The 23,581-nt window shown below is 36.8% G+C and overlaps 2 protein-coding genes across 3 annotated transcripts in view; one reads left to right on the top strand and one right to left on the bottom strand.

The window, feature by feature from the left end:
* Positions 1-217: 217 nt before the first annotated feature.
* LOC129898663 (protein CANDIDATE G-PROTEIN COUPLED RECEPTOR 2-like) lies at positions 218-5,316 on the top strand. 2 transcript variants are annotated; one of them, XM_055973290.1, is made up of 6 exons: positions 242-751; positions 2,265-2,456; positions 4,481-4,640; positions 4,740-4,842; positions 4,940-5,021; positions 5,108-5,316. In XM_055973290.1, the coding sequence occupies exons 1-6, from the start codon at positions 437-439 to the stop codon at positions 5,183-5,185; spliced, it is 930 nt and encodes a 309-aa protein (XP_055829265.1). In that variant the 5' UTR covers positions 242-436; the 3' UTR covers positions 5,186-5,316. The 2 variants fall into 2 exon arrangements, with proteins under 2 accessions (XP_055829266.1, XP_055829265.1); XM_055973291.1 differs by lacking the exon at positions 5,108-5,316 and having other exon boundaries at positions 218-751; positions 4,721-4,842; positions 4,940-4,967.
* Positions 5,317-5,505: 189 nt separating this feature from the next.
* The window catches only part of LOC129898662 (DExH-box ATP-dependent RNA helicase DExH14), a 31,180-nt gene continuing 13,104 nt past the window's right edge, over positions 5,506-23,581 (bottom strand). The window contains exons 21-49 of the mRNA XM_055973289.1: positions 23,038-23,187; positions 21,944-22,156; positions 20,840-20,995; positions 20,533-20,757; positions 20,353-20,454; positions 20,194-20,274; positions 19,724-19,804; positions 16,846-17,049; positions 16,619-16,735; positions 16,401-16,523; positions 15,483-15,572; positions 15,275-15,400; positions 15,080-15,142; positions 14,878-14,966; positions 14,634-14,724; positions 14,367-14,516; positions 14,081-14,272; positions 13,920-13,985; positions 13,096-13,251; positions 12,826-12,969; positions 11,138-11,205; positions 10,894-11,059; positions 10,737-10,799; positions 10,316-10,411; positions 9,876-10,043; positions 7,457-7,627; positions 6,341-6,490; positions 6,143-6,274; positions 5,506-5,770 (exon numbers count right to left, since the gene is read on the bottom strand). Of these exons, the coding sequence (XP_055829264.1) occupies positions 5,696-5,770; positions 6,143-6,274; positions 6,341-6,490; positions 7,457-7,627; positions 9,876-10,043; positions 10,316-10,411; positions 10,737-10,799; positions 10,894-11,059; positions 11,138-11,205; positions 12,826-12,969; positions 13,096-13,251; positions 13,920-13,985; positions 14,081-14,272; positions 14,367-14,516; positions 14,634-14,724; positions 14,878-14,966; positions 15,080-15,142; positions 15,275-15,400; positions 15,483-15,572; positions 16,401-16,523; positions 16,619-16,735; positions 16,846-17,049; positions 19,724-19,804; positions 20,194-20,274; positions 20,353-20,454; positions 20,533-20,757; positions 20,840-20,995; positions 21,944-22,156; positions 23,038-23,187 (3,708 nt within the window). The 3' untranslated portion in view covers positions 5,506-5,695. The remainder of the gene's footprint in view (positions 5,771-6,142; positions 6,275-6,340; positions 6,491-7,456; positions 7,628-9,875; positions 10,044-10,315; positions 10,412-10,736; positions 10,800-10,893; positions 11,060-11,137; positions 11,206-12,825; positions 12,970-13,095; positions 13,252-13,919; positions 13,986-14,080; positions 14,273-14,366; positions 14,517-14,633; positions 14,725-14,877; positions 14,967-15,079; positions 15,143-15,274; positions 15,401-15,482; positions 15,573-16,400; positions 16,524-16,618; positions 16,736-16,845; positions 17,050-19,723; positions 19,805-20,193; positions 20,275-20,352; positions 20,455-20,532; positions 20,758-20,839; positions 20,996-21,943; positions 22,157-23,037; positions 23,188-23,581) is intronic.

Below are 23,581 nucleotides of genomic sequence, written 5' to 3'. Positions count from 1 at the left end.
CGATTGAAGTTTTTATTTATTGAACTCAATTTAATCATGTGGGTCATATCGAATACTACATTTATTAGTAGACGTAATCGAAAATCATCACGTTTTTGTGGAAGTTTCCTAAATTAGATACTACAAAAAGTACTAATAATTGCTTACAACAACAATGACGAGTGAAATTCCAAATAATTGCTTCTGAATGGAAATCCAGCGAGTTCCACTAAAAACACGTGAATGGAAAATAGAGTGATTACTTATACCGCCAAACTGCCACGTGGCTTATCCACACGGCATTCTTTTGTCTTTATCTTCACAGGTCAAATTTTCCCCACCAAATGTGCGATTTTATCCTCCGTCGACGCAACTACCCCTTCGATCTACTCTCCCTAGGGTTACGATGATCTCATCTTCAAGTTTTCAATGCCTTTGATTTCCCCGTCTTCGAAAAATGTTAGTTTTTAGCGGAACAGTTTCTATCACTGAAGCTTCATCTCCCTCCGAAGTAGGTCCAGACCGGACCGGAATCGGAACCGCCGGTCGAGATCACTTCATATTCCGGTTATCCAGCTCTGCAACTGTGTGCCATGGGTTCTGGCACGACGCGGCACTGGTATTACCATCGGTTTTGTTCGTACTGTACTTAGGGTTTCATGCTAGGAGCAACATTAAAAAGCTCAGTCACCGTCGGTCCTCTGTAATGATTGGATACTATGGGCTTCTGTGGTTTGCTGTTCTTTTAAACCTTGCTTGGTGCTTTCTTCAGGTACTTATTATTTTTCACTCCATTAGCTCGACGGTATTTGTTTCCATGTTATATTACAATATTACACTCGATAATTCATTCACTTACTAAATATTTTTATGACGTGTTATAGTATTTGTAAAATTGTATGTAGTTTCCAGATATGTGAATCTTATTTTTCCTAAATAAAGAAAGACAAATCTATGTTGGAATTGAGACTTAAAGTTAGATGCTTTAACCCTCTCTAAGGCAATATTGTGAAAGTTGACATTGCTTGTCCTGCTGGAACCATTAAAGAGAGCTGAGGAAGAGGAGTCCTCCTTAAGCTGGGGTATTATCTCAACGCTTCTTTTCTCTGGCTACAAGCTAGCGCGCAACGGCTGAAAAGCCGTTGTTGCTTGTAAAATTGTATGTAGTTTCCAGATATGTGAATCTTATTTTTCCTAAATAAAGAAAGACAAATCTATGTTGGAATTGAGACTTAAAGTTAGATGCTTTAACCCTCTCTAAGGCAATATTGTGAAAGTTGACATTGCTTGTCCTGCTGGGACCATTAAAGAGAGCTGAGGAAGAGGAGTCCTCCTTAAGCTGGGGTCCTTAGCTCTAGTTATTGGTTGGCAGAGGGTGCTTGGGACGACTGGGTATTTCAAAATAGAAAGGAAGAAGATTTTCCTTTTCGATTACCAAAATCAAGTCGCTTACCAAAATCAAGTCACTTTGTGATTGTTACTATTTTTGGTAAATGAGCTAAACTGTGGTTGTTAACCTGACATATTTAGTCGATTCTCATCCCACAATAATGAGAAGTATTGAGGATTTGACTCTAGATTTCTGACTCGTCATCTTATGTTGGTGCTACTGACATGCACACTCAAGGGTGTGGCACAGCAGTTGATGAATTTGGAATGAAGACCATGGACGAGCAGGGTTCCAATCCCGGTCGAGGCATTAAAGTTCCCTTGGTGGCAGAAGGACACAAGTACATGGTGGAATAGTCAAGTTCAACCGTTATAAAAGAAAATGGTGCTCTTTACTAGCTAATAGAGTATTATTAGCATTGTCTTTGAGAATTAAGAAGGAAGATGGATATCTAGAAAAAACATGGTGATCAAGCCCTAACTTAATCTAACCTTTGTGCTATCTTCATATTAAAAGACACAAAACTAGTATAAAACTCGTTGATTAGCATCCATATTTGTTTTCGTGATTTTTGAAATTATGTTACTGTCCCTGAACAAAATCCAGTAGAAAAAGAATTGTGCTTGATTATTGTGGTCAATCATTTCCTCCGTTTTATGTTATGGAATGTGATTGAAAGTTTCTTGTTTCTTGGGTGGTTATTTGGGATTGGTTTCTTTAAAAACTGTTAAAAAAGAAAAGGGACTTGTATCAGAGTTTGGAGCCTTACCTTCTGTATCAATGCTATTATGGTCTACGTATTCGTAATATTATTGAAGTCATAAACAGTAATCTTTATGTACTGCTGTTCCTTTTAAGTTTTATTGCTTCATCCATCCAAATTGTTGCAAAGCAGGTATGGCAGTGCCCTCCAGGGAAGCAGGTGGCTTGGAATCTTTTGTCACTGTTTGCAACGTCTGCAATGCTATTTCTGGAGATTAGCATAGTGGCATTCTTACTTGAGGAGAATTATGCGAGCTGTTTGGAAACTTTAGCACGTACGTTCATGGTTTCAGGCCTTTTTGTCAGTGTGGATTTACTGTTAAAGGTGAAGATTTCATTGTTTTTTTTTGGTCTTTTGACTAATAAAGCAGTTTACGTAGTGAATGCACTAACAAATTGCACCCAGTTAGGGGTCGTTTGGTAGGGTGTATAAGAAAATGCTAAACAGAGTGTATTAGTAATGCTTATATTTATGCAGAGATTATTTTTCATGCACTGTTTGGTTTAATGTATTAAAAGAGCATGCATGCATTATATAATTTTTTTTAAAAATATTTATTTACAAAAATCCCCCACCCCAACCGCGCGCACACAAAAAAAATATGGTGGAAAAGATATAAAAAAAGGTTTAGAGAGGCAATTAGGTCTTTAACCATGCTAATGCATACATTATAACCCCTTGCGTTACTATATTATGGATTTTCATGTATTAGTAATACATACCTACACAATAAAATGTATAACTAATTCAAGCATTAGTTATACACAGGCTGAAAAGTGTACCAAACAAGGTACTACTAATATACAAAGCTAACGCATGCATTATTTCTTCTAATACACTGAACCTGTTTTCCAGCTAGAGCATAAACTATATCACAAAATAGGTCCCTATTCAACCAATTTACGAACCCATTAAATTAAGTTCGCCTGTAACTGAAATCTACATGGAAAAGACCCAGTATTCAGCACCAGGACTGTGGTTAAATTTTTGTTAGTGTGTATTTTTGGGGTGAAACTTTGGCAAAGAAGTCTATTTGTTCCCATTCAAATATTCACTTTCTTTCCACTACCATGTTCTCCTTTCTCTTATGTGTGCAGCACCTATGACTGAATTTCCATGAATTTTCCTTGTGTACTGAATGCTTAGATGAAGCAAGGTTCTGCACCGTTGGGAGCTGAGGGTCTATCGTAAACAATCTCTCTACCTACCTTTGGTCTGTGTCCATCCTATCATCCCTGTACCTCACTTGTGGGATTACACTTGGTATGTTGTTGTTCTGCACCGCTGGATATTTCTTTGGTTGCAGAAATAGCGTAGTTCCCCATCAGCTGTCACCCTTGTTTTCATCTTAAGCTTAATTGAAAAAAATGTGGAAAGCCTCACAGTATTGGGTGCTCTAGTTTCCAGTTTTAAACTCCTAACAGCCGATATTGAGAAGGTGAATTAAATAGTACATGGTAAACACACACTCAAGGAGAAAGCTATTATAGTGTAGGGAGAAGATTGTTGAGTCTGCTGTTCTTGTGTATCTTTTATAGCTTAATTGGTTGGTTTATGGGTTTTTTACAGTTGCTACCAGGATATGAACATAGGATCAAGCTCCTGTGCTTTAACAAGCCATGCTAAATCTGTAATTGCATTTCATTGGAAGTTTTGGTGCTCCAATGAGACATTAAAATTGTTTACCTCAATATGATGTGTTAGACTCTTTGTTCAACTTCTTTGAACTTGAGGAAGGCCTTGCTTTGTCAGTTCCTGTCGAAGCTTCTCTTATAACAAGAGAAATCAGTCTTATAACATAAGTGTACTTCTTATCCTATGAATAGTGACATCCATCTAGGGACACAAGATTTATAGTCCGTCATGATTGATGAAGGTTGGATACAATACTTCCAGAAATTGGTGAGTTAGATGTTGTTGCGCTTTTGGACATGGAACATGCTAGTGAAACTTACTGCACTAAATAATGCAGTTGCAAGAGAGAAAGGGTGAGACAAGTAATTCATGCGTGCCTGGCTTGGATATTTGTCCAGATAACTTAGTATATTGTTTTCTAATAGTCACTTGGGTATGTTCCCTAACCCACAAGTCCAAGGCGGAAACTAACAAGTACTATGCAAAAGATGTTGGAGATAGTTCTTCAATTTTATTTAGTCACTGTTTTACCCATCAGAAAACATAGTTGCTGTTTAGTAGGAAGCAAGAAGCAGAAAATGTTTATGCCCCAGAGTTGTTGCTACTTCTCCGGAATGACCAAATAAAGGTTCATCAATAAACTGTAGAAAGCGCATTTCTGATTCCTTTACGTGGAAGCTCTTATGTGCTTTCCCGTCTTTTCATTTCAACAGGTAATTTTTATATTTGGATTTGGTGTTCCACTTTTCCTTGACGTGGAAATAGCTGATAGGGGGAAGTGGGGTGTCTGGTTCACCAACAAGCTTCTTCTTACTGCAGCTTATGGCTACATATTATTTGTGCATTTCTCAAAATGGAGAGATAAGCTGCCTCGTAAGTTAGGTTTTTTATTTTACCTACGTACCCACCTCCATTTTCCTGGTCCATCTCTTTGTAATACTCTTAACATATAGTGTTTTCCATTACATGCAGCACGCCCGGCCTTCTACAATTATGTCATCGTCATGTCTGTGACAACTGCTGTAATGTTATTTGCCTGTGGGCTTGCAGGCATTAAGAGTGGCTTTGGACTTTGGTATAGGCAAATTTGCTTCCGACACTTAAATACTCTTCCAAAATGAATAACTCTCTTTTCAACTCAATTGACATACGTGAATTGTTTAACTTTGCAGGTTGTATAATTTGGCAGTAGTTTGTTATCACTCCCTTTATCTTCCATTTCTTTATATGACATTCCTGGCTGATTTTTTCAAGGTAATCTACCCAAACTAGGTCTCCGACAAATAGTTACTTGTTGGGTGCATGCAAGCATTCTCTTATTTCTTTCGTCTCAATTGCAGGAGGAAGATTGGCTTCTGGACAGCGCATACTACTCAGAGATGAAAGATGCAGGATTTTTTGATTCAGATTGGGAGTAAACTTGTAAAACTGGTAGACAAATAAGCAATTCCATTGTGTAATTGTAAATATTAACGGGCAGGTATTCTGACAAACAAAACCAATATTTATTTTAGTCATTGCATTGGCTTGCTTATTTCCTGGTTGAAATTACTGATTCACTTGGAGGAGCTAATTGTTCACTGCAGTGCCTGAAATTGCCTACGACGCATCTCAGCTACAAAAATGCACCTTCGCAGATTAGTTACAGCCACTTTTGTGTACTTTGTCCCAAAAACTGAGTTACGTAGCAAAAGAAAATCTCCATTATATATAACTGGATCAATATGACAAACACAAATGAAGGATGCCGTTAACTACTCGAAAAGAATTACCAAGCAATATCTCAACAATGTCTCATTACAAAAGTAGACACTTTGGTAACTATTATAACGAGTTGGGAAAAAGAAAAGCCTTTTGTGCTATACAAGGTCAAATTCCCATTTAGGAGCGTTGCATTTCAATCTGGAGTTGCTATAGTTTCTTCCAGATTAAGCCAGTCCTTCGATCGAGTGTTCTTGTTCAAACCCAATATAAGAATCCGATACTAGAATGAGTTTTATCCCCTGAAATTGAAACATTTCAACATTTCAGTCTCAACGGAGGAGGTATTACATCTTCTATTTGCACAGAAAGAAAAAAACATGTTTTTCCCCCTTCTGGGGGTGGGTAGGTGGGAGGACTGCATATTGACTCCCAAGATAAAGAAGACTGATATGTCATTATTTATCTCCCAAAAACTGACATGTTATTTTCTTTTTATTTTTTGCGCGTGCTGGGAGGAGAGTAGGTGTTAATTTCTCAAAGACCATCATAAAAAGGAAATGACTGCTAGGTGTTTAATTTCTCAAACACCAGCTCACTGGTGTACCGAAAGCTAGCAGGTTAAGTTTATACCAAAATAAATATATGTATATACAATATCATCAGATATCAACCTGGAAATTGGTCAGAGTGGATGGCAAATCCATGTGTGTCTGCAAACGACCGGAGAAAGACACTCTCTTCAGAGCATACAGTTCACCCGCGGAAGTATTACAAAGGACTAACCACCAAGCTTCATCTTTTACCTGCAAAGAGCAAAATGTTTAGTGTTTGGCATGCTCCGGATTACAAAAACTAGCAGAAGTCAATACCTTTGGATATCGTGGGATAAAAGCTTTTGCTGTTCTTCGCTGGGTATTTGCATCTTCCAATCTAATGTTCAAGGTAAATATCTTCCCACCATTAGATTCCTTTTTCTGAATTTTAATTCGAACTTGAATCCGAGGGAAATGCCGCATATCCTGTCCAAAAAGTAGAAGTACGCAAATCAGATCTGTCATTAGTATACGCGTTACCAGAAGTAGAGATTTTCCAATACTTACCATACACAGTACAAAAGTGCATTTTGACAATTAGATATTTGGCACAAACAATGATAAGATTATCATTACAAACCCTCCCCAGCATAAAATCAAGAAATCCTTCAGTTTCCTGAGAAGAAACGGGAGGGCCCAAAAAGCATGGAACAAATAGCCCGAGATTGATGTGAGAGGTAGGAAGGAAGTTTTAGAACTCATAAAAAGTATGTACAAAAATTGGGCTTTCGGCATCAAGCTGGGACAAGGAGTCAGGAACGCTACTTCAATAAGGTTCTGTTGAAGACAATCAATTCTGTTGAAGATATAATTAAATAAATACAAATGCATCTCTCTAACATCTTAAGCTTTTAAATGAGATGTCATATAATTTAATATGTCATCAAAGCAAACAAAGGTTTTGGGTTCGAGTTTCACTGTCACTCATTATCAAAAAAAGGATATCAACTGTGTTTGACCCATAAAAAAGAATTAGGCCCGCGTTAGGGGTGTGTGTTGAAGACATAAGTAAATAAAAGTGTACTCTCTAATAGATTAAGCTTTTAGAAGAGATGGTCATACACTTTAAGAATATCCGTCCATATGCTTGTCGATGTTCCCCATATATCATTATACAACTTAATTTACAAAGAAGCAAATACCCACATATGATTTATAGCTTAGGGCCGACAAAATAGGAAGATACTGGTACACATGCATTATGCAATAATTTTTTAGAACAGAACCCTTCACACTAGCCTTCTAATCGTCTGGAGTAAGTTCTACTCATAGATGTTTGACGCTTGTTTAAAACTAACATTCTTAGGATGCAATACATCAACAAAAATTTCAGTGAGACAGGAGAGATGATTTTCTCAAAACACCATCAACTACTAAAACTAATTAGAACACCTGATAGAGTTTCGAGGCAGCTGAACTCCCAGTGATAGCCCACAATGATTCTGAAGGACAATCCAACAGCTGCTGGATACTAGCAATTCCTTTATTATGCAATGAGCTGAGTAGATCATCAGTCATGCATGGTAACATCCAAAGAGGAGAGTCCCTATCAAACCACAAGCCCTGTAGATTAAACAAAGACAAACAATCAAATGATGCTCAAGGACAAAGTCCAGTTGCTAATGACCTAGTTTATAATCAAGGGCAAAATTTTGTAAGAATACTAAGAACTTGTTTAAAACCACAATTTGAAAGATATTCCAAATGATCAATCAACTACCCTCAATCCCAAACTAGTTGGACCATTATAAATCATCTGCATCTTTTCATCTCTATTCGGGCCAATTTCGTTCTAATACTAGAACAATTGTCTTCGAAAACAGAATAGGGATTTTTAAATAACAAAGATTCTTCAAATCTTAAACTTATTCTTATGTTGACAAATAAGCCTTTACCCCGAATAAAATACTCCTTCCAAACACTGAGCAACTTTGACTGCACAAACAACGACAACCAACAATAGATTTAGACCCTTAAAGGGCCGATGTGGGACTCTTCACACATCCCTCACGGCTAGGGATGGACATCTGTCTTATTGCCGAACCAGTTCTCCTTCTCCCATCTGATATTTTCATAACAGTTACAGCCTCAAAAAAGGCAATGAATTACGGACAACTTTCTCCTTCGCCGGTAGTTTCGAGAGCTAAGCTATTCGTTTCTAGTTTTGTAGGAGGCCATAACATCCAAAATAAGGAGAATCTTGCTAATCTTTGACTTTGAAGTGGGAATGGTCACAAATAGAGAAAAAAAGAAGAAGAAAATGTTAAAGGTTTCCTGATTGAATACAAAGTTTAACATCCAGAACGAACTGCTGGTGCATGGAAAATTTAATATAGGGGTCCAACACTGGAAATGAGAATTGGGATAAGTCCTGCTCTGATACCATGGGAGAAGTAAAAGCACAGGAAAAATATTATTGAATTAATGTAAAAACTAAATTACTACACTGGGCCCTATTTATATTACACTACAATCCTTTTCCAAATAGAACACTATGTACAATCCTATTCTAACGCATCCTAGCTCCCAAGACCTGGGTTAGCTCCATTGTGCACAATTCTTGACCTAATTGTGATGGTTGCTTGGTTCAAAACGATCTTCCTCGGGAATCTTCAGTCCTCCCAGTCCATTCTTGGATTTCAAGGATTTCACATCTAGAGGGGCTCGAGATCTGAAACAAGGGCCACATGGCCCTCCCAGCTGGGTCCATGATTTTTCGCTAAAACATTCTTTTAGGCCTGCCTTATATCCTATTCACACCTTCAATCATCCTCGTTACACATCTATATATTGGTGCATATGGAGGTTTAGCATGACATAGCAAAACCATTTCATGCAGCCTCTCATTTAATTTCCATCTGTGCTACTTGCAGTTTGGTGTTATCATTATATAAACTAATCCGATTTTTGTAGGAATATACATCCATCTTAATATCCCGATTTATATATTGTAACTGTACATCCATCTTAATATCTTCATTTCTACTATATTCATCTTGTTGAAGTTGGATTTGGAGGACCAAATTCACTCCAATATGTCCTTACTAGTACTGTTTTGTAGAAATTTACTTCTAGAATTGTTGGAAGGAAAACAAATACTAAGACTTAAAATTTATGGAAGTATGGGAAGTGTGTCAAGGAGCAGATTTTGGTACATAATACTGATCACAAACAATTTCTGCCTGAAGGTTGGAAAGAAGCTCTTTCTAATTCAGAACTTTCACTTCATCTAGATATAAGAATTAGTGATAAGCTGGATAACAAACATCTACATAGTGATAAACATATTTTCCGTGGTCAAGTAATTTGCAAGATGCAACAAAACAGAAACATGATATACATCCATAAAGACCAGATCAGTAGATAGCTGGATGCTACTCTTATAAGATTTATTCTTAACAGGAAAAGTAAAGGGAAAAATAACGGAAATATGTCATGCTGCTGTGTTGCAACATAGCTCAACTCTATCTCTTTGTACGTTGGAATTGCCGATAAAAAGAGCCAAAAAAATTATAATATTCAACAATTTGGAATTTGATAGTTATTTTCTTTGCTCTCTCTCATTATGATGTGAATTTTTTCTCTTTTTTTTTTTTTTTTGAAAAAGACAACTTTGTATTCCGCATAAGGACATGCTGGCAATCCCAAAATGAGAAAATGATATGAATAGAGAACTCCTAAGATAAAAATGAAAAAAACGAAGCATTGGAGGAAGGCCGATATAAAAATATATAAAAGAGTTGATAAAAGCAGTATAGTAGTCCATTTTACAGTGAATAGAAAAAGGAAGCTTTGGAAGCAGTAGCAAGACCTGCATGACCATTTGCAACAGATGCATACAGGTAATGGTACTTGAGAGCCATCCACTGTTGGCACAAATATCTATCATAGCCTGAATAATACGTATACTTTGATCCAGCACAGACTTTAAGTCTGTGACATAATCGCTGATTGGCAACTCTGATTGGGAAAAATGAGCCTGCAAAAAGTGACGTGTAAGGAAAGAGGAAGAGAGCAAAAAATATTATAATCCCCAGGGACCTAGTTCAGGTAGCAAAGTTGAGCTACTTGTGACTTGGGTCATACATTCGAGCCCTGCGCCATGTTAACTAAGTTTGGCATTTAAGTGGAGAAGGGTAAAAGGGGGGGGGGGGTAGGGGGCATCATCCCCAGGTTTCGAAGGCTGCCGTTGGTCCCTGAAAGATATATTGACATTAAACGGAATCTAGCAGACAAAGCCAAAACCCCTACCTGAAAGAGCAGATTTGTTTTCACATGAGGATCATCCAGGCGATTGTGGTCGACAGCATATCGAACTTTCTCAGCTAATTTTTCATTGTAGTTTTCCTGGAATAGGAGAACAAAAAGCAGATGATGTGTACAACATACAAATAAAGAAGCAGTTGATGCATAGTATGATAGTTTCAAATCCACAGGCAATTTCTTTGCAGAATATACATACTAATTTAGATTTGCAGACCAAATAATTCAGAAGTTTCTGCAACACTTGGTGTAATGCCAGGACAATCAATGTTCTTAGCCTACTTGTTAGAACTAGCAAGTAATATACAATTAAGGGAAAAAATTAAAGCAGTTAAGTGAGTTGAAAACCAACAAACCATTGTTCAGCAACAACTGCCTTCAGATATATATGCCTAGCTAAGAAAATTACCTCATTATGCCTCAGCGGGAGCTCATCGTATTCAGAAGCACCAGAGAGTATTTGTAGGAAAACCTGGGGTGAAAGATAAAAAGGAAGTAATGCGAGGAAATATAATTTAAAAACATTTAAAATAGGATTGGACATCCATGTTAGGTGTTCTACGAACCTCAAGCGATGTATCAGGTCCTATTTTTGAACCAAACATTGATACAGTGGTGTACTTCAGATAGTACTGAGATGCTATTGAGCCCAACATCAGTGGTTCGACACTGTCCTCATTAATCTTGATGCATCCACTGTCTTCTAGATCCTCAAATGTGCTTTGCACCAAGCTGTTTATAAATAACGTGAGCACAAACGGAAATATCCAAGAAAAGCTATTTCAAGAGTATGTAGTGCTTTCAGTTTACCTAGACAAATAAGAATTTAGAATCCCAGGTTCTGCATGCTCTAGGCCATAGTAAGCTGGGTTAACCATCTGCCAGAAAAAACTTCTATGATTGGCAAACATAATAACTAGCAGGGAAAGAACAGTACACCATTTTTGGTAATTCTTCAAACATAGACAATTTTCTTTGATAACATCATCAATCCATAGAAATGCATTAGTGGTGAAAATGGACTTTCTTCTCATTCTTTTCATTTAGGTGTCATGTCTTCTCCTCCTTTTATCTTTTTTTTTTGATTTGGTAGCTTCCTTTTTTCAACTCCATGCTTCCCCTTCCCAGGGGATCAGTGCTCTCCTACTTTTCCCTCTGAGCGTCCCGAACCACAAATCTACTGATTGGAGGTGGAGGGACGTCGCCGCTAGGGCAAGACTTCCTTTTGAAACACGGAATAACCAATTATGCCCTATTGTCACTCACCCATAAATCAAGTGAATTATTCACTATATAAAAGGCATCTATACAGGCAGTACACAGAAATGTAACTTTCTCTTGTTCTTTTGCACAAGGTGGAACATAATACACATGCAACATCAACACCTACAGTTGGCACTGCATTTGTTGAGAGGCGGAAGGAATCAATGAATAGCACAAGCAAACCATTGTTTACCACTCAATGCTGATTATTATTGCTTTAAAATAGTTCTCTCATTTTGAATCTAAAATAATCTTATGTTAAATAAATAAATCATTTTTTTTCGCAACCCAAAACACAAGGTCTATCTAGTTAAATAACTACTACACAGAATTTGTGGATTAGCTATTCCTGTCCCTTAGGGTCTGGTTAAAGCTGGGCAAGAGCTATTTCAACTTGCACTTTGACAAGACTTGGCTACGTGGGGTAGACCTCTTTTTCTCCTAACTTTTCTTTTGTAGAAAACACTTCGATGACTTCTAGCAGCAGTAAGCTTGTTAAGAGCATCAAAGAGGCACGTATTTTTCTTGTGCAACTATAGCTGCTCCTTGAAGTGTGTTCCTTTGTCTGCTTGTTGATTATAATAATATAGATTTTAGAGACCACCACAGTCTAAAACAAATCCTCTTACTAAGAAGATCACCAAGTAGATATTAGATCAGACAACAACTGATGCTTGATACAACTGAAATTACCCCTTTACCCACCATTTTCTTTTTCCAATTTCAATTGTCACATGTTGGTAATGCTAATTTAGAAAATAAAACTTAAGGCTTCCGAAATAGACAAACATAATCAGGATAAAATCGCAACAAGGTTGCACTATTGTGGCCTCCCTTATCTTTTCTTTCTGCAAGCTAAAATTAATCAACTCTTAAATCTCTCGTGTTACATTAAGTCGAACAAATTAGAAAAGACTCATTTCCTTTACTGGATTTCCATTTATATGGTTCTTCACAGTAGGAGACACAACTTAAATTATTAGAAATTTCTTATTAATATGAGTACCTTAATGAGTAACCCATATCAATCTGCGACCAAGTAACCTACTTATTACTAATGATTACTTGCTGAAAGTAAAACATGCATCAAGCACACAGTATCAATATAATGATGGTGGTTCCTAACTTAGCACTGCCATTGGTTCAAGACTGATTTTTTTTTTCTTGATCGTTAATGCAAGATTGAAAATTTTGAGCAACAAAATAAATTGTCTGCCATAGGCATAAAACCATACCAATCTACGAAACAAGTAGGTCCAAGTGAGGTAATGCACAGCGTCCTCTTTATGTGAGATTGTTCCCGTAACAATCTCCGCGTTGATGTGGTCATGCAGTTGCTCTCTCAGGCTACTTTCCACTGGGAATGGTTCATATAGAAACTGCAAAAAGAAAGCATATATGTTGGGTAATAAAATGCAATAGCATAGTTACTTAAATAATTGAAACAAAGGAAAAACAACAGTACAGTTAAGATATATTGTTCAAAAAAAAGAATTATAGATAACCTTTTTATAAAAGCTCTTCTTGGGTTCATGAACAAGAATAACAGCTTTCCCGTGTTGATCATATTGTGGACGACCAGCTCGACCCATCATTTGTAATATATCAGTGATTGGGAAATCAACATATCTTTTTGCCTTCCCATCATAATACTCTGTTCCCTGCAGAAAGATCTATATATTGTAAACACCAAAGATGGTCCGTATACTGAGGTGATGAAGTTTGACAGTCATCAAGAAACGTAAGAACACAGTATCTGTTACGATGAGCAGATTAAACTCATCGAATCAACGCAAGGTGAAGAAATATATGTATTTTTAATTTATTTTTATTGAGAGAAAGGAAGACTTGATAATTTACCTACGATAGCAAGACGACAAATAGAAAACCTTTACAAAAAGAATACCCAAAATATTTTGCATAAACCAGAGTGATAAACCACTTACGTTCTAATGACCTCACTCTAAAGAAAAGGAAAGGAAAGTGCTAGCTTGAAGAAGACTTGGGGGCAAGATTGATGTTTTGGAGTATTTTCAAACATAAATAATAAAAGGGGAAACGTATCTAGGAACTTCAAAGAACCTTCAAAATATTAGTTACAAATAATAACATCAACGGGACTCAATTTGTTAGTAAGAAATGAATTAAAACAAAGTCAAACCAGCAAAATATCATGTGACCAAGTAATACATTAAGAGTGTGATGTAACAAATAAAGCAGACAAATGAAGATGACAAAAAGCCCATGGTATGCGTGCCTTCCAGCGGGAGATGATATTATAACATTCCAGTCTTTGACCTAATTCTGGAAGGTGGATAAAACAACGTACCTTAATAACAACCAAATGTGCAGGAAGGTTTACACCCCATGCTAACGTACTTGTACAAACCAACACCTAAAAAGATGCAGCCAAAATGACTCAAACATAATTTCCAATTTCAGCATATTATTACTCCTACAGATCTACAAATTTCAGGACGACATAATTGCCTGGATCTTGTTGTTTGCAAACAGTTCCTCAACCAATGATCTGTCTTTATCATTCAGCCCGGCATGGTGTAATCCAATTCCAAATTGTAAGGTGTGCTTCAAGTTCTGGTCCATGACTTGAGAAAGAACCATCTGAAGTGAATCTTCTGGCATGCTTATGAACTGCCTTGGGTGCTCATCTGAAGCCGCATACTTCGAGATCAGAAAACAAAAAACGTGACAGATTAGTTACCATCAGTACGAGATAGAAATATTTTGATGGATACAGTTTGATTTTTTGCCTCACCTGAATAAGGTCCAGTGCTGTAAGCCTTGTTTGACGACGAGATGAGACAAAAATTAGAACTGGTTTTGTTGGTGAGTGGGTACATATAGCAGCATATGTGGGCTTGTTCATACTATTCATCCTCGGGCAGTAAAACTTCCCAGGATATCCCTGTTAAAGGAAATGATTTATAAATCAAGATTAAAGCATGATAGTAGGCAAATATACTTCAGTCTACTTCAATGATGATAGCACTTGGGTAGATTAATAATCAACAGCTTCACTTGCCTGAATATGAACTTCAAGAGGAACAGGCCTCACACTTGGCTTGAAATTGAAGAGACCAGTTTCATCGACACCCAACCAATCAGCCAAATTACTGGGTTCAAGGACGAATGTAAGAATTTCATTTAAAAGGTACCAAGACAAAAGGTTGTACCCTTACAATCTACAGTACAAAACCTCAGCAAAACCAATTAGCATTTTGCACACAAGACGAGAGCAAGAAATATAGATACAATGAAACACATACTGTGCATTTGCTAATGCTGTCGACAGGCCAACAAATCGAACTGGCCGGTCTGTTTGAGAAGATATATATCTCATCCTTGAGACAATAACCTAGAACCAGAAAATCTAGCATTAGACATAATCAAGAGATTACAATATAATCAATGAATCAAGGACCATGCTAGGGAGAAGAGAATGGGAGACACTCAGTGACAACTGTGTACCTCAAGTATGGGTCCTCGATCAGCTCCAAGTAAATGAATCTCATCCAAAATCATAAGCCCAACCTATAGATGTAGGCTTGAACATTTGATTGTAGTCAAGAGAGCATTCATGAACAGAATGTTCATGTTATAATTTTGATATTAAGTACCAATAGCTAAAAAAAACAAAGGAATAAAAACAATGAGATATTGCACCTTAGTGACATAGCTTCGACTGTGCCAATTGCGACTGATACCATCCCATTTTTCAGGAGTGGAGATTATGATGTCTGCTGACAAGAGAGCCATTAGATCCGGGGTGTAGTCACCAGTCATTTCAACCTGCATAAGATATTTGAGTTAACAGTGATATCACATCTATGTGACATAAGAATAATGCCCAAACAAGCGAAACTTCACACACCATCTTCTTTCCAAGTTGGGAAACAAGACGCTTTCTCCAGTCCGTCATTCTCTCCCGAACAATAGCCTTTAAAGGTGCTATATAGATAACCTGCATATAGAAAATCATTAAAAGATCATAAGCAATTACGAAGTTGAGATACAAGTATAATGATAGAAATATTAAATATACAAAACCAAAACTTCGCAATAATTTATTTTTTTTGATCAGGTAAATGATTTTTCTTTTATTAGGGAATCCTCTTAGCCCATTCTTAGGATGAACTGATGTGGCATATTCAAGGGGAGGTATGATGGTGTATGTGATTTGCAGATGACATAGTATTGATTGGTGAGCCACACGGTGGAGTTAACGATAGGCTACAGGTTTGGAGACAAACCCAGAAATCTAAAGGATCTAAAGGGTTCATGTTGAGCAGGGCTAAGACAAAGTACTTGGAATGTAAGTTCGTTGACGTAACTCACGAGGCAGATGTGGAACTGAGGATAAATACTCAAGTCATCCTGGCAGATGTGGAACTGAGGATAGATACTCAAGTACCTTGAGTCAATAATCCAAGGAACGGTTGATAGTGGATGAAATGGAGGCTTACATCTAGTGTATTGTTTGATAAGAACGTGCTACCAAGACTTAAAGGTAAGTTTCATAAAGTATTTTTTTTATCAGGCAAAGTATTTCAATAATAATAAGAAGGCCAACATGGTTGTATACAAGTGGGTACCCCAAAAAGAGAGACCTACAATATATTATTCTCTCCGAAAGACACCCAATCATCTATAAACAGAGGAACTACATGGGTGCACCAAAAGAAAATAAGGGATCGGAGACTACTACTCAATATATTGACATACAAAAACTTACAAAAACAAGTGATTATCCATGTGGAAGCATTTACCAAAACTAATTGCAACAAAGTACCTTCATATCGGGTTGTGTATTGAATAAATGGAGCATAGCAAGCTCAGCTGATATTGTCTTCCCACTTCCAGTCGGAGCTCCTAAAAGTATATTTCTGTCCGTGTGATACAGCACATGAAAGGCCTGCCAAAATTGATTTGATTTAAATTACTGCTGATATTGACTAATGAAACAGACAACTAATCAAATTTAAGGAAACAAAAGAATGAGACATCCACCTGTGTTTGTATAGGATTGAAGTGTGAAAATTTATACAAGGCCTCAAAAGTTCCATTGCCGAGTGCAGTCACAGGAAGGGGTTTCAAATCTAGAAGCTCAGTGTGGGATGTTTGAGCCTGAAAAATCATTCATTCAAGTCAGAGAAAACCAACACCCAAAACTCAAACTTTAGGACATATTGCGGATATTCAACAATATAGAGATGAATAAAAGTTAATAAAACAACCTCTGGAAGAGCAAGGTTGTGGAAAGTTATTGTGTACAAAGCATCTGCTTGTAGCCACGAGTCAGAAACAGCACGAATGTAGTACTGTGGAGGATGTGGTTCAAAGATTGGCACAGTAAAGGTTAATTTCTGTGGATCAGCTCTGGCCATTTTCTTTGTGAGGGTGAAGAGCTCAGAATGGTAAATGTGGTCATTCTCAGAATCCTGAGGCAGTTATTAGACAAATGATTTAGTATGATACACTAGTATAAAATCAACAACAGAATCCTAGCCAAGTCATGAGATCAAAATGGCTCGACCTGAGAAATCCTTTCCTCCATGCAAATTGAAACTAATTCCAATTGAAACATTTGACGTATATTCAAGAAAAAACATGACTTACATGGGCCAACCTGATGGTATGGAAACAGTTACAGTGAAGGTTCGAATAATATTTTAAGGGGAGGGCGAAATTCAAAGGCAACCATTGCCAGGTTGTTTATTTTATTTTTTAGATGAATAACTAGATGGGCAGTAAGAGATAGTTAACTGGACGGCAAGCAATCTTGAAAATCACCCACTTATGTGTCAAGACTACACCCCATAAAGTTGTCAGTCAGATACAATTTTCAACCTGACTTTGATTAAAGTTTCCCTTATATCATATGTATCCTTTGGTTTTTTTCTCTTTATTGATCAATGCATCATAAATATCCTTTTGTGTTTTATTAAGTCATGAATCCTCTTGTGTTTAAGCAGATGACTGGATTATTCATAGAAATATGTATGCATCTTCACTCTTATGTTTCTTTTTCGTTCCTCCTCTTCTTCCATTTCTTACTTCTTATCTCTGCACTCTATCAAGCACCAGAACAGTCTTAAAATAACATTATTCCCTTGATTCAGACCCTTATCAATTCATTCACTGATCTCTTTCCTGTGTTCTAATTTTCCATCAGAAGAAGATATTCTGTACTTTGTAAGAGGTTTAGGACCTGAAGTTAGTATCTAATATTCATAAACCAACCCTTCCAAGTTCCTGAAATATTAACTGTTTCATGCAATCAAATTTAGCATCACAATGCAATGGCTCAGGGTCATAAGCATCTTAATGAGCAGCTTTTTATGAATGATGCATCGCAAGCAAGATGGCCGTACGATTAAGCACCTTAATGAGCAATAAATAGGCAGTAAACCATAGTGTCCTATAGAGGAAACGATGGTTGGAACCTCAACTTCAGAAGGAACTAAATGACTGGGAGATGGTAGACTTGCTGAATTACTACTGATTTTGGAGAATTTCCAAGGCTTATCACAGTGCCAGGACAGGATGATTTGGAAAACTGAAAGTAGGGGTCAATTTACAGTGAATATCTTGCTACCGTAGCTTGATTTCAGGAGGACTTCAGGATTTAGGCCTTGGAAACAGATCTGGGAAACTAATGCTCCATATAAGGTGATGTATTTCTCATGGTTGGTGTCCCATAAATCATGCTCGATACGGGAAAACATACAAAGACGAAGATTCCAATTGTGCTCCAGATGTTTTTTGTGTGGTTCACGTTCAGAGGCATACATCATTTGTTTTTACACTGCTACATCACTGTTCAATTATGGCAACTGTACCTTAATATGGTGGGACTTAAATGGTCCATGCTCATGGACACAACTGAGCTTTTGAAGTGCTGAAACATCAAGGTCTTTGAAGACAAAGAAAACTCTATCCAGAAGAGAAATGAACTGTTTACTTTTGTTTTATTTTTGGTGTAAACAGAGATTTTCTAGTGAAAAAGAGGAGCTCTTAGATGTGATAGAATCCATCTAAGAAGAGCAAACTTTTGCTTTTGATCAGTAATACTTTTGCTTGCACCTTCTTGGTATTTTTTATTGATAGAATTACCAATTCTCAAAAGAAAAAAATGAAGCTGTGGAACAAAACATAATTCCCCTATATCTACATGTTCTCTTCCTTGCCGTTAAGTTACTTTGCAGATAACCTTGACCACTAATTATCTCCTCATGACATCCACTTAACACCAGAAAGTTTATATTTAGTAGTTTTTCTTACCGCTAAAATTGATAATTTTTAAGACACTGACCCTTGCCTAGGTATTAGAGGTGGATCCAGGATTTAAACTCTTATGGATTCAACCTTTAAGGTTCTTGGCAATATCTCATTATATCTTTAAAGTTATGAGTTCATACATACTATTTGTTGCAATATTAGTGAACTTTTACACATAAATTATACTCTGCATTGAAAGTACTAGGTTTATATGCTGTAATGGTGGATCTATCCTGCTCAGCATGGCTTCCTATTACCCAACCTCCGACAAGCTTCTGACTTTCTTCTTGCCAACCTACTTTCAACTATCACGCCCAAGATAAAGCAAAGAGGAGAATAGGTAATGCAAATGCAAAGACAAGATTGTCTTGCCACACATAATAACCTCTGATCTCCTTTCTGGACAAGTAAACCCAAACAAGAGCACCTTTGTACTCCGCTTGCAACTATATGTGTTACTGTTAAGCCGGAATGAGGCATGACATCTGTCACTTATTTGAACCACATTTGAAACTCCTGGGGAGATAAATAAAACTAAGAAGAAAACTTGAATACTAGACAGGTCAAACCAATGCAATAAAAAAGAAAGGCAAACAAAGAAAGACACCTCGCAGATGAGCATAGGCCAAATTCCATACACAACATGATGTTTGATTATTATCATTATTGTTATACACTTACACTGCAAGAAACAAGTATGTTCAAAGCTACAGTACATAATCTACAATGATAGATTTTGATACCATGTCAATGTAAGAGGAAAGATTCTAGACAGAATCGGGACATCAAATTAATATATACATCAAAGCATAATATAATGGAACAAGTTGGTACCTCAACCAGAATCCACCAGCGCAATGCAGTGCCATGAATTCGATCCTTCCAAACAAACTGTGGAGCTATAACCAAATCCACCTATAATAAAGGAGCTTCATGGCAATCTCTCTCTTGACATTTGATAAAAATAGAAGGAAATGATAGATGATTCCTCTATCTCATTCTGAGTTTTTCTTCTTGGACCGGCCAGTGGCCGCAGGTGTTAATAGCATAGTTGCATAAGTAGAAGTGGCTCCAAAGGTAGGAGTTCTTTTAGTATTGAAGAATTTACACTGTTTAGGTACAATGTCACCCTATTGCTTGTATGGTATTGACAAGTCCAAAAACGTGGCAGAGAAGTTTCTTTTAGTAAAGTGAATACAATTTTTTAGAATGTCTGAGAAGGAAATTGGAAGTTAAAATTGGGACAAAGGAAATAAATTTCAGATAGAACAAGAGGGAAAAAGTGAGTGCAGAAATGTACTCACCTTCAGAACCGTTCTAGTGATTGGACTGACTGTAGCAGTCAACAGGACTGATGGGAAATATACCAGACATTGCTTAACAACCTGGAATTTTGAAAACATTTTTTAAACTGAAAGTCACAGGGCAAGCTTCGAACCAAAAACCTGTAAAAAATAATCTACCTTTCCTCCAGGTGCATAACGAATCAAAACTCCGATATCTTTCTCTTGCATATCGTGTAAATGATCCAAATCTGCCCCCCTTTCTTCAAGCTTCCTCAATATCTGAAACACCAGTTCTTAATTAACACACATAAACTAGTTGAGATTTTATTTAACAGAAGTTATTTATAGAGAACAAACTTCTGAAGAAATGTCCTTGTCAAACTGTCTAAGAGGATGTTGATGGGGCCATATTTTGCGATCTACAGCCTTGCAATAGTCTAACATAAGACCAGACATCTCACACCACCCTCTACGCAGACAAATCTCAAAGAGAGCTCGCATGATACGAGCCAGGCTTGCACTTATATAAGCAGCATCAGAGATCAGTGAAAACGTGTCAATTGATCCTCGAGAGATGTACAGCTGCAAGAGACAATCGGCGTTGTTAAAACACTATATGTTAAGAAGCCACACAGTATTTAATGGACAAAGAGTTGCACAATACCTGAATAAGAATTGAAACTTTTCCATGTTTGTTAGATGGACCACCCTTGACTTCCAATGGACAATATGTGCGAGCCAACATCTCAAGCTCATTTTGTTCCTCGTCTCGGACAACAATATTTTCAAATTCAGAAGAATGAGCTACCATATTTATCAACTAATAGCCAGTGAAAAAATAGATGTCAGAGAAAGCACAATAAAAACAATGGACAGCAAACTTAGCATACGCAGGAATAGAAGTCATGACTATTAAAAGTAAGTATTTTATGACGCACACACAATTAAAAAACATAACAAAGAGGACCATATAACTTAGAAGATGGAAAACTCAAATAGTTGGCAACTCACTAAATAGGTGATATACACATACTACTACAGCAATACTTTAGATAGAGATGAATGAACAATGGCTTCCGTCCAATTTACAGGAGACAGGTTAGTGTTTAGTACACTAAGAAGAACTTCACTTATTTTTAATGTTAATTGCCCCTCGAACAAAATCTCTTCTAATTATTCAAGTTCATTATGAATTTTCTTCCATAAATAACACCATCAGATGTGATACTGCAACGAATTTAAGTTGGACTTTGTGCTGATGCATGGGTTACACTACTAAATAGTGTGTGCAAAATAATGTGAACGAAGTGTCACATTAAATGAACCAGAGATTCATTGTCTATCTGATAACCAACAATGTTCTGTATCTTAATTGAACAATAATTTCCTCAAATATTTCTGTGCTTTATCGTATCAGTTTGGGAATTCCAAGACAGAATTGGCTCAAAATTACTCCGATATCCCCAAGAATTTATCAATTATAAATGAAAAAATTCAGCTCCTTTTCTATCTTCAAAGACCATTAATTCCAATTTTTGGAGCACATTTAATACAATAGATACAAGGAATTAACTATATGCCGATGTAAAGGTTCTCCAGCACAGAGAAATTGTTATACTAACAAACAGTAAGAAGTGGTCTCCAGAACAAGGAGTAGATAGCATTTTTCCCTTTAGACAAGTCCATATTCGCTAACATAGGATCATAACTGAACAAAGTAAATTGCATGATCCATTAAGTTAAAGAAATGGCAAGCAAAACAAATTACCTCGCTTTCATTCATATGGCGTGACAGCATTTCATTGTAAGTTTCAACACTAGTATACTGGATATAAAAGTGGCTTGCAATACGACCAAGCTCAGTGCAGTAGAAGTTCCCACTTTTCTCATCAAAACGCATCATTTTTGCCTTGTCAAGTGCACGAGCTGCATCACTTATAAGATCCCTTTGCTTTAAGCTTAATGATGGATCTGCCATGACCTGCAAAAGAGAAAAGACAGCTTCAGCTTAAGTTTGAATGCCATATTGTTAGCTGCTTCCCCAAACCTCTTGCAAAAACAAGAACCTCAAATCAACTTTATCTTGAGATATTAACCATATCTGATTAACACACTTATAAAACCCACTTAGTGACAATTGAAGCTGTATTCAAGAAAAGCCAACATGAGAACCTCGGGGGTAATCTTGACATCCAATGTTGCATCACCTATCTACTAACGGTCAAGCAAGACTTGTTCATCTGAGATACTTCTTTAAACAAAAAGAACCATCAATCGAGCTCCCAACAACAACATACCCAGTGTGATCGCACAAGGGGGTGAGGGGGTGGGGGTTGCACAGTCCTTACCTCTACCTTGTGTGAGGTAAAGAGATTGTTTCCGATAGACCCTCGACTAAAAATTACAAAATGCACATGTCTAAAATTCCATTATTCCATTTATCTTTATACAGTGCATAAAATTCACCTACACAGGAATTTCATTTCCCAAGCAGTCAACCCCTCCATCTCCTTCCATCCCCATAAAGAAAGGAAGTAAAACAAAAAAAGAGAACTTTAATACAATTCTATGTTCAAAAGAACAAAATGAATGTAATGCAAGGCCTTGCACCTGGACAACACATGATTTTGTACAAAATAAACTGTTGACTTTTCATCCACTAGACCCCAAAGGATTTATAAAAGTACATGACGTCTTAGAAGGTCCATTAGTTTTTAATTTTCTTGTTGCTTTCTTACATTTTAAAATTTGGAAGGAAAGGGAAGGGAAGGACTATATGGATTACAATGCCCTGATAACAATATAAATAAATCAGTAGTTTATGTTTAAGATGATGTACGACCAAGATGCATGAAAATATACCTCATCCCATCCGATGCCATAGGCCAAAGGATTCATCTTCATCCTAATGAAAAGATATGTGTAACCAAGCCAAGCACAAGCTTCCTTGACATTTGTTACAGTACCCAGTACCACCTCAGCATTTAGATTATCTTTCAAGGAATTGATAAACTGCAAGATAACAAGTTCAGAAAGAGAGTCAATGAAAAGAATATTAAAAGAATGTTTAATACAGAGATTAGAAATTGCATGGAGCTATTTATTTCCAGTACCTGTTTTTTCAAAATGGAGCTGATCAGTTACATAATATATTGTCCAAACTCAAAAGGGACTTGGATATTTTAGATGGGCAGAATATCATTCAAATATGCAGAAATTTACAAAAGGCAGAATGAAAAACCTTATTAACTTTTTACTGGAGAAGTAAAAGGAGTAGCATCTACTATTGTATATGAGAGCTTCAAAAAAATCTTGTGGATGATAGAAAAGCTTCAACTTTTCACATAACCTTGCTTTTTTTAACAAGTAACTTTTTACATAACCATGCTACTGTCTAAAAGTTAGA

Source organism: Solanum dulcamara, chromosome 8 (assembly GCF_947179165.1).
Source record: "Solanum dulcamara chromosome 8, daSolDulc1.2, whole genome shotgun sequence".
NCBI classification, from domain to species: domain Eukaryota; kingdom Viridiplantae; phylum Streptophyta; class Magnoliopsida; order Solanales; family Solanaceae; genus Solanum; species Solanum dulcamara.
Note: the sequence above shows the minus strand (reverse complement) of the source record. Positions and strands in the feature narration are given on the sequence as shown.

Coding starts and splice junctions, on each gene's coding strand:
- LOC129898663 (XM_055973290.1), top strand. CDS start 437: ATGTTAGTTTTTAGCGGAACAGTTTCTATCACTGAAGCTTCATCTCCC. Junction 2,457..4,480: donor GTGTGGATTTACTGTTAAAG/GTGAAGATTTCA, acceptor TCATTTCAACAG/GTAATTTTTATATTTGGATT. Junction 5,022..5,107: donor TCCTGGCTGATTTTTTCAAG/GTAATCTACCCA, acceptor TCTCAATTGCAG/GAGGAAGATTGGCTTCTGGA.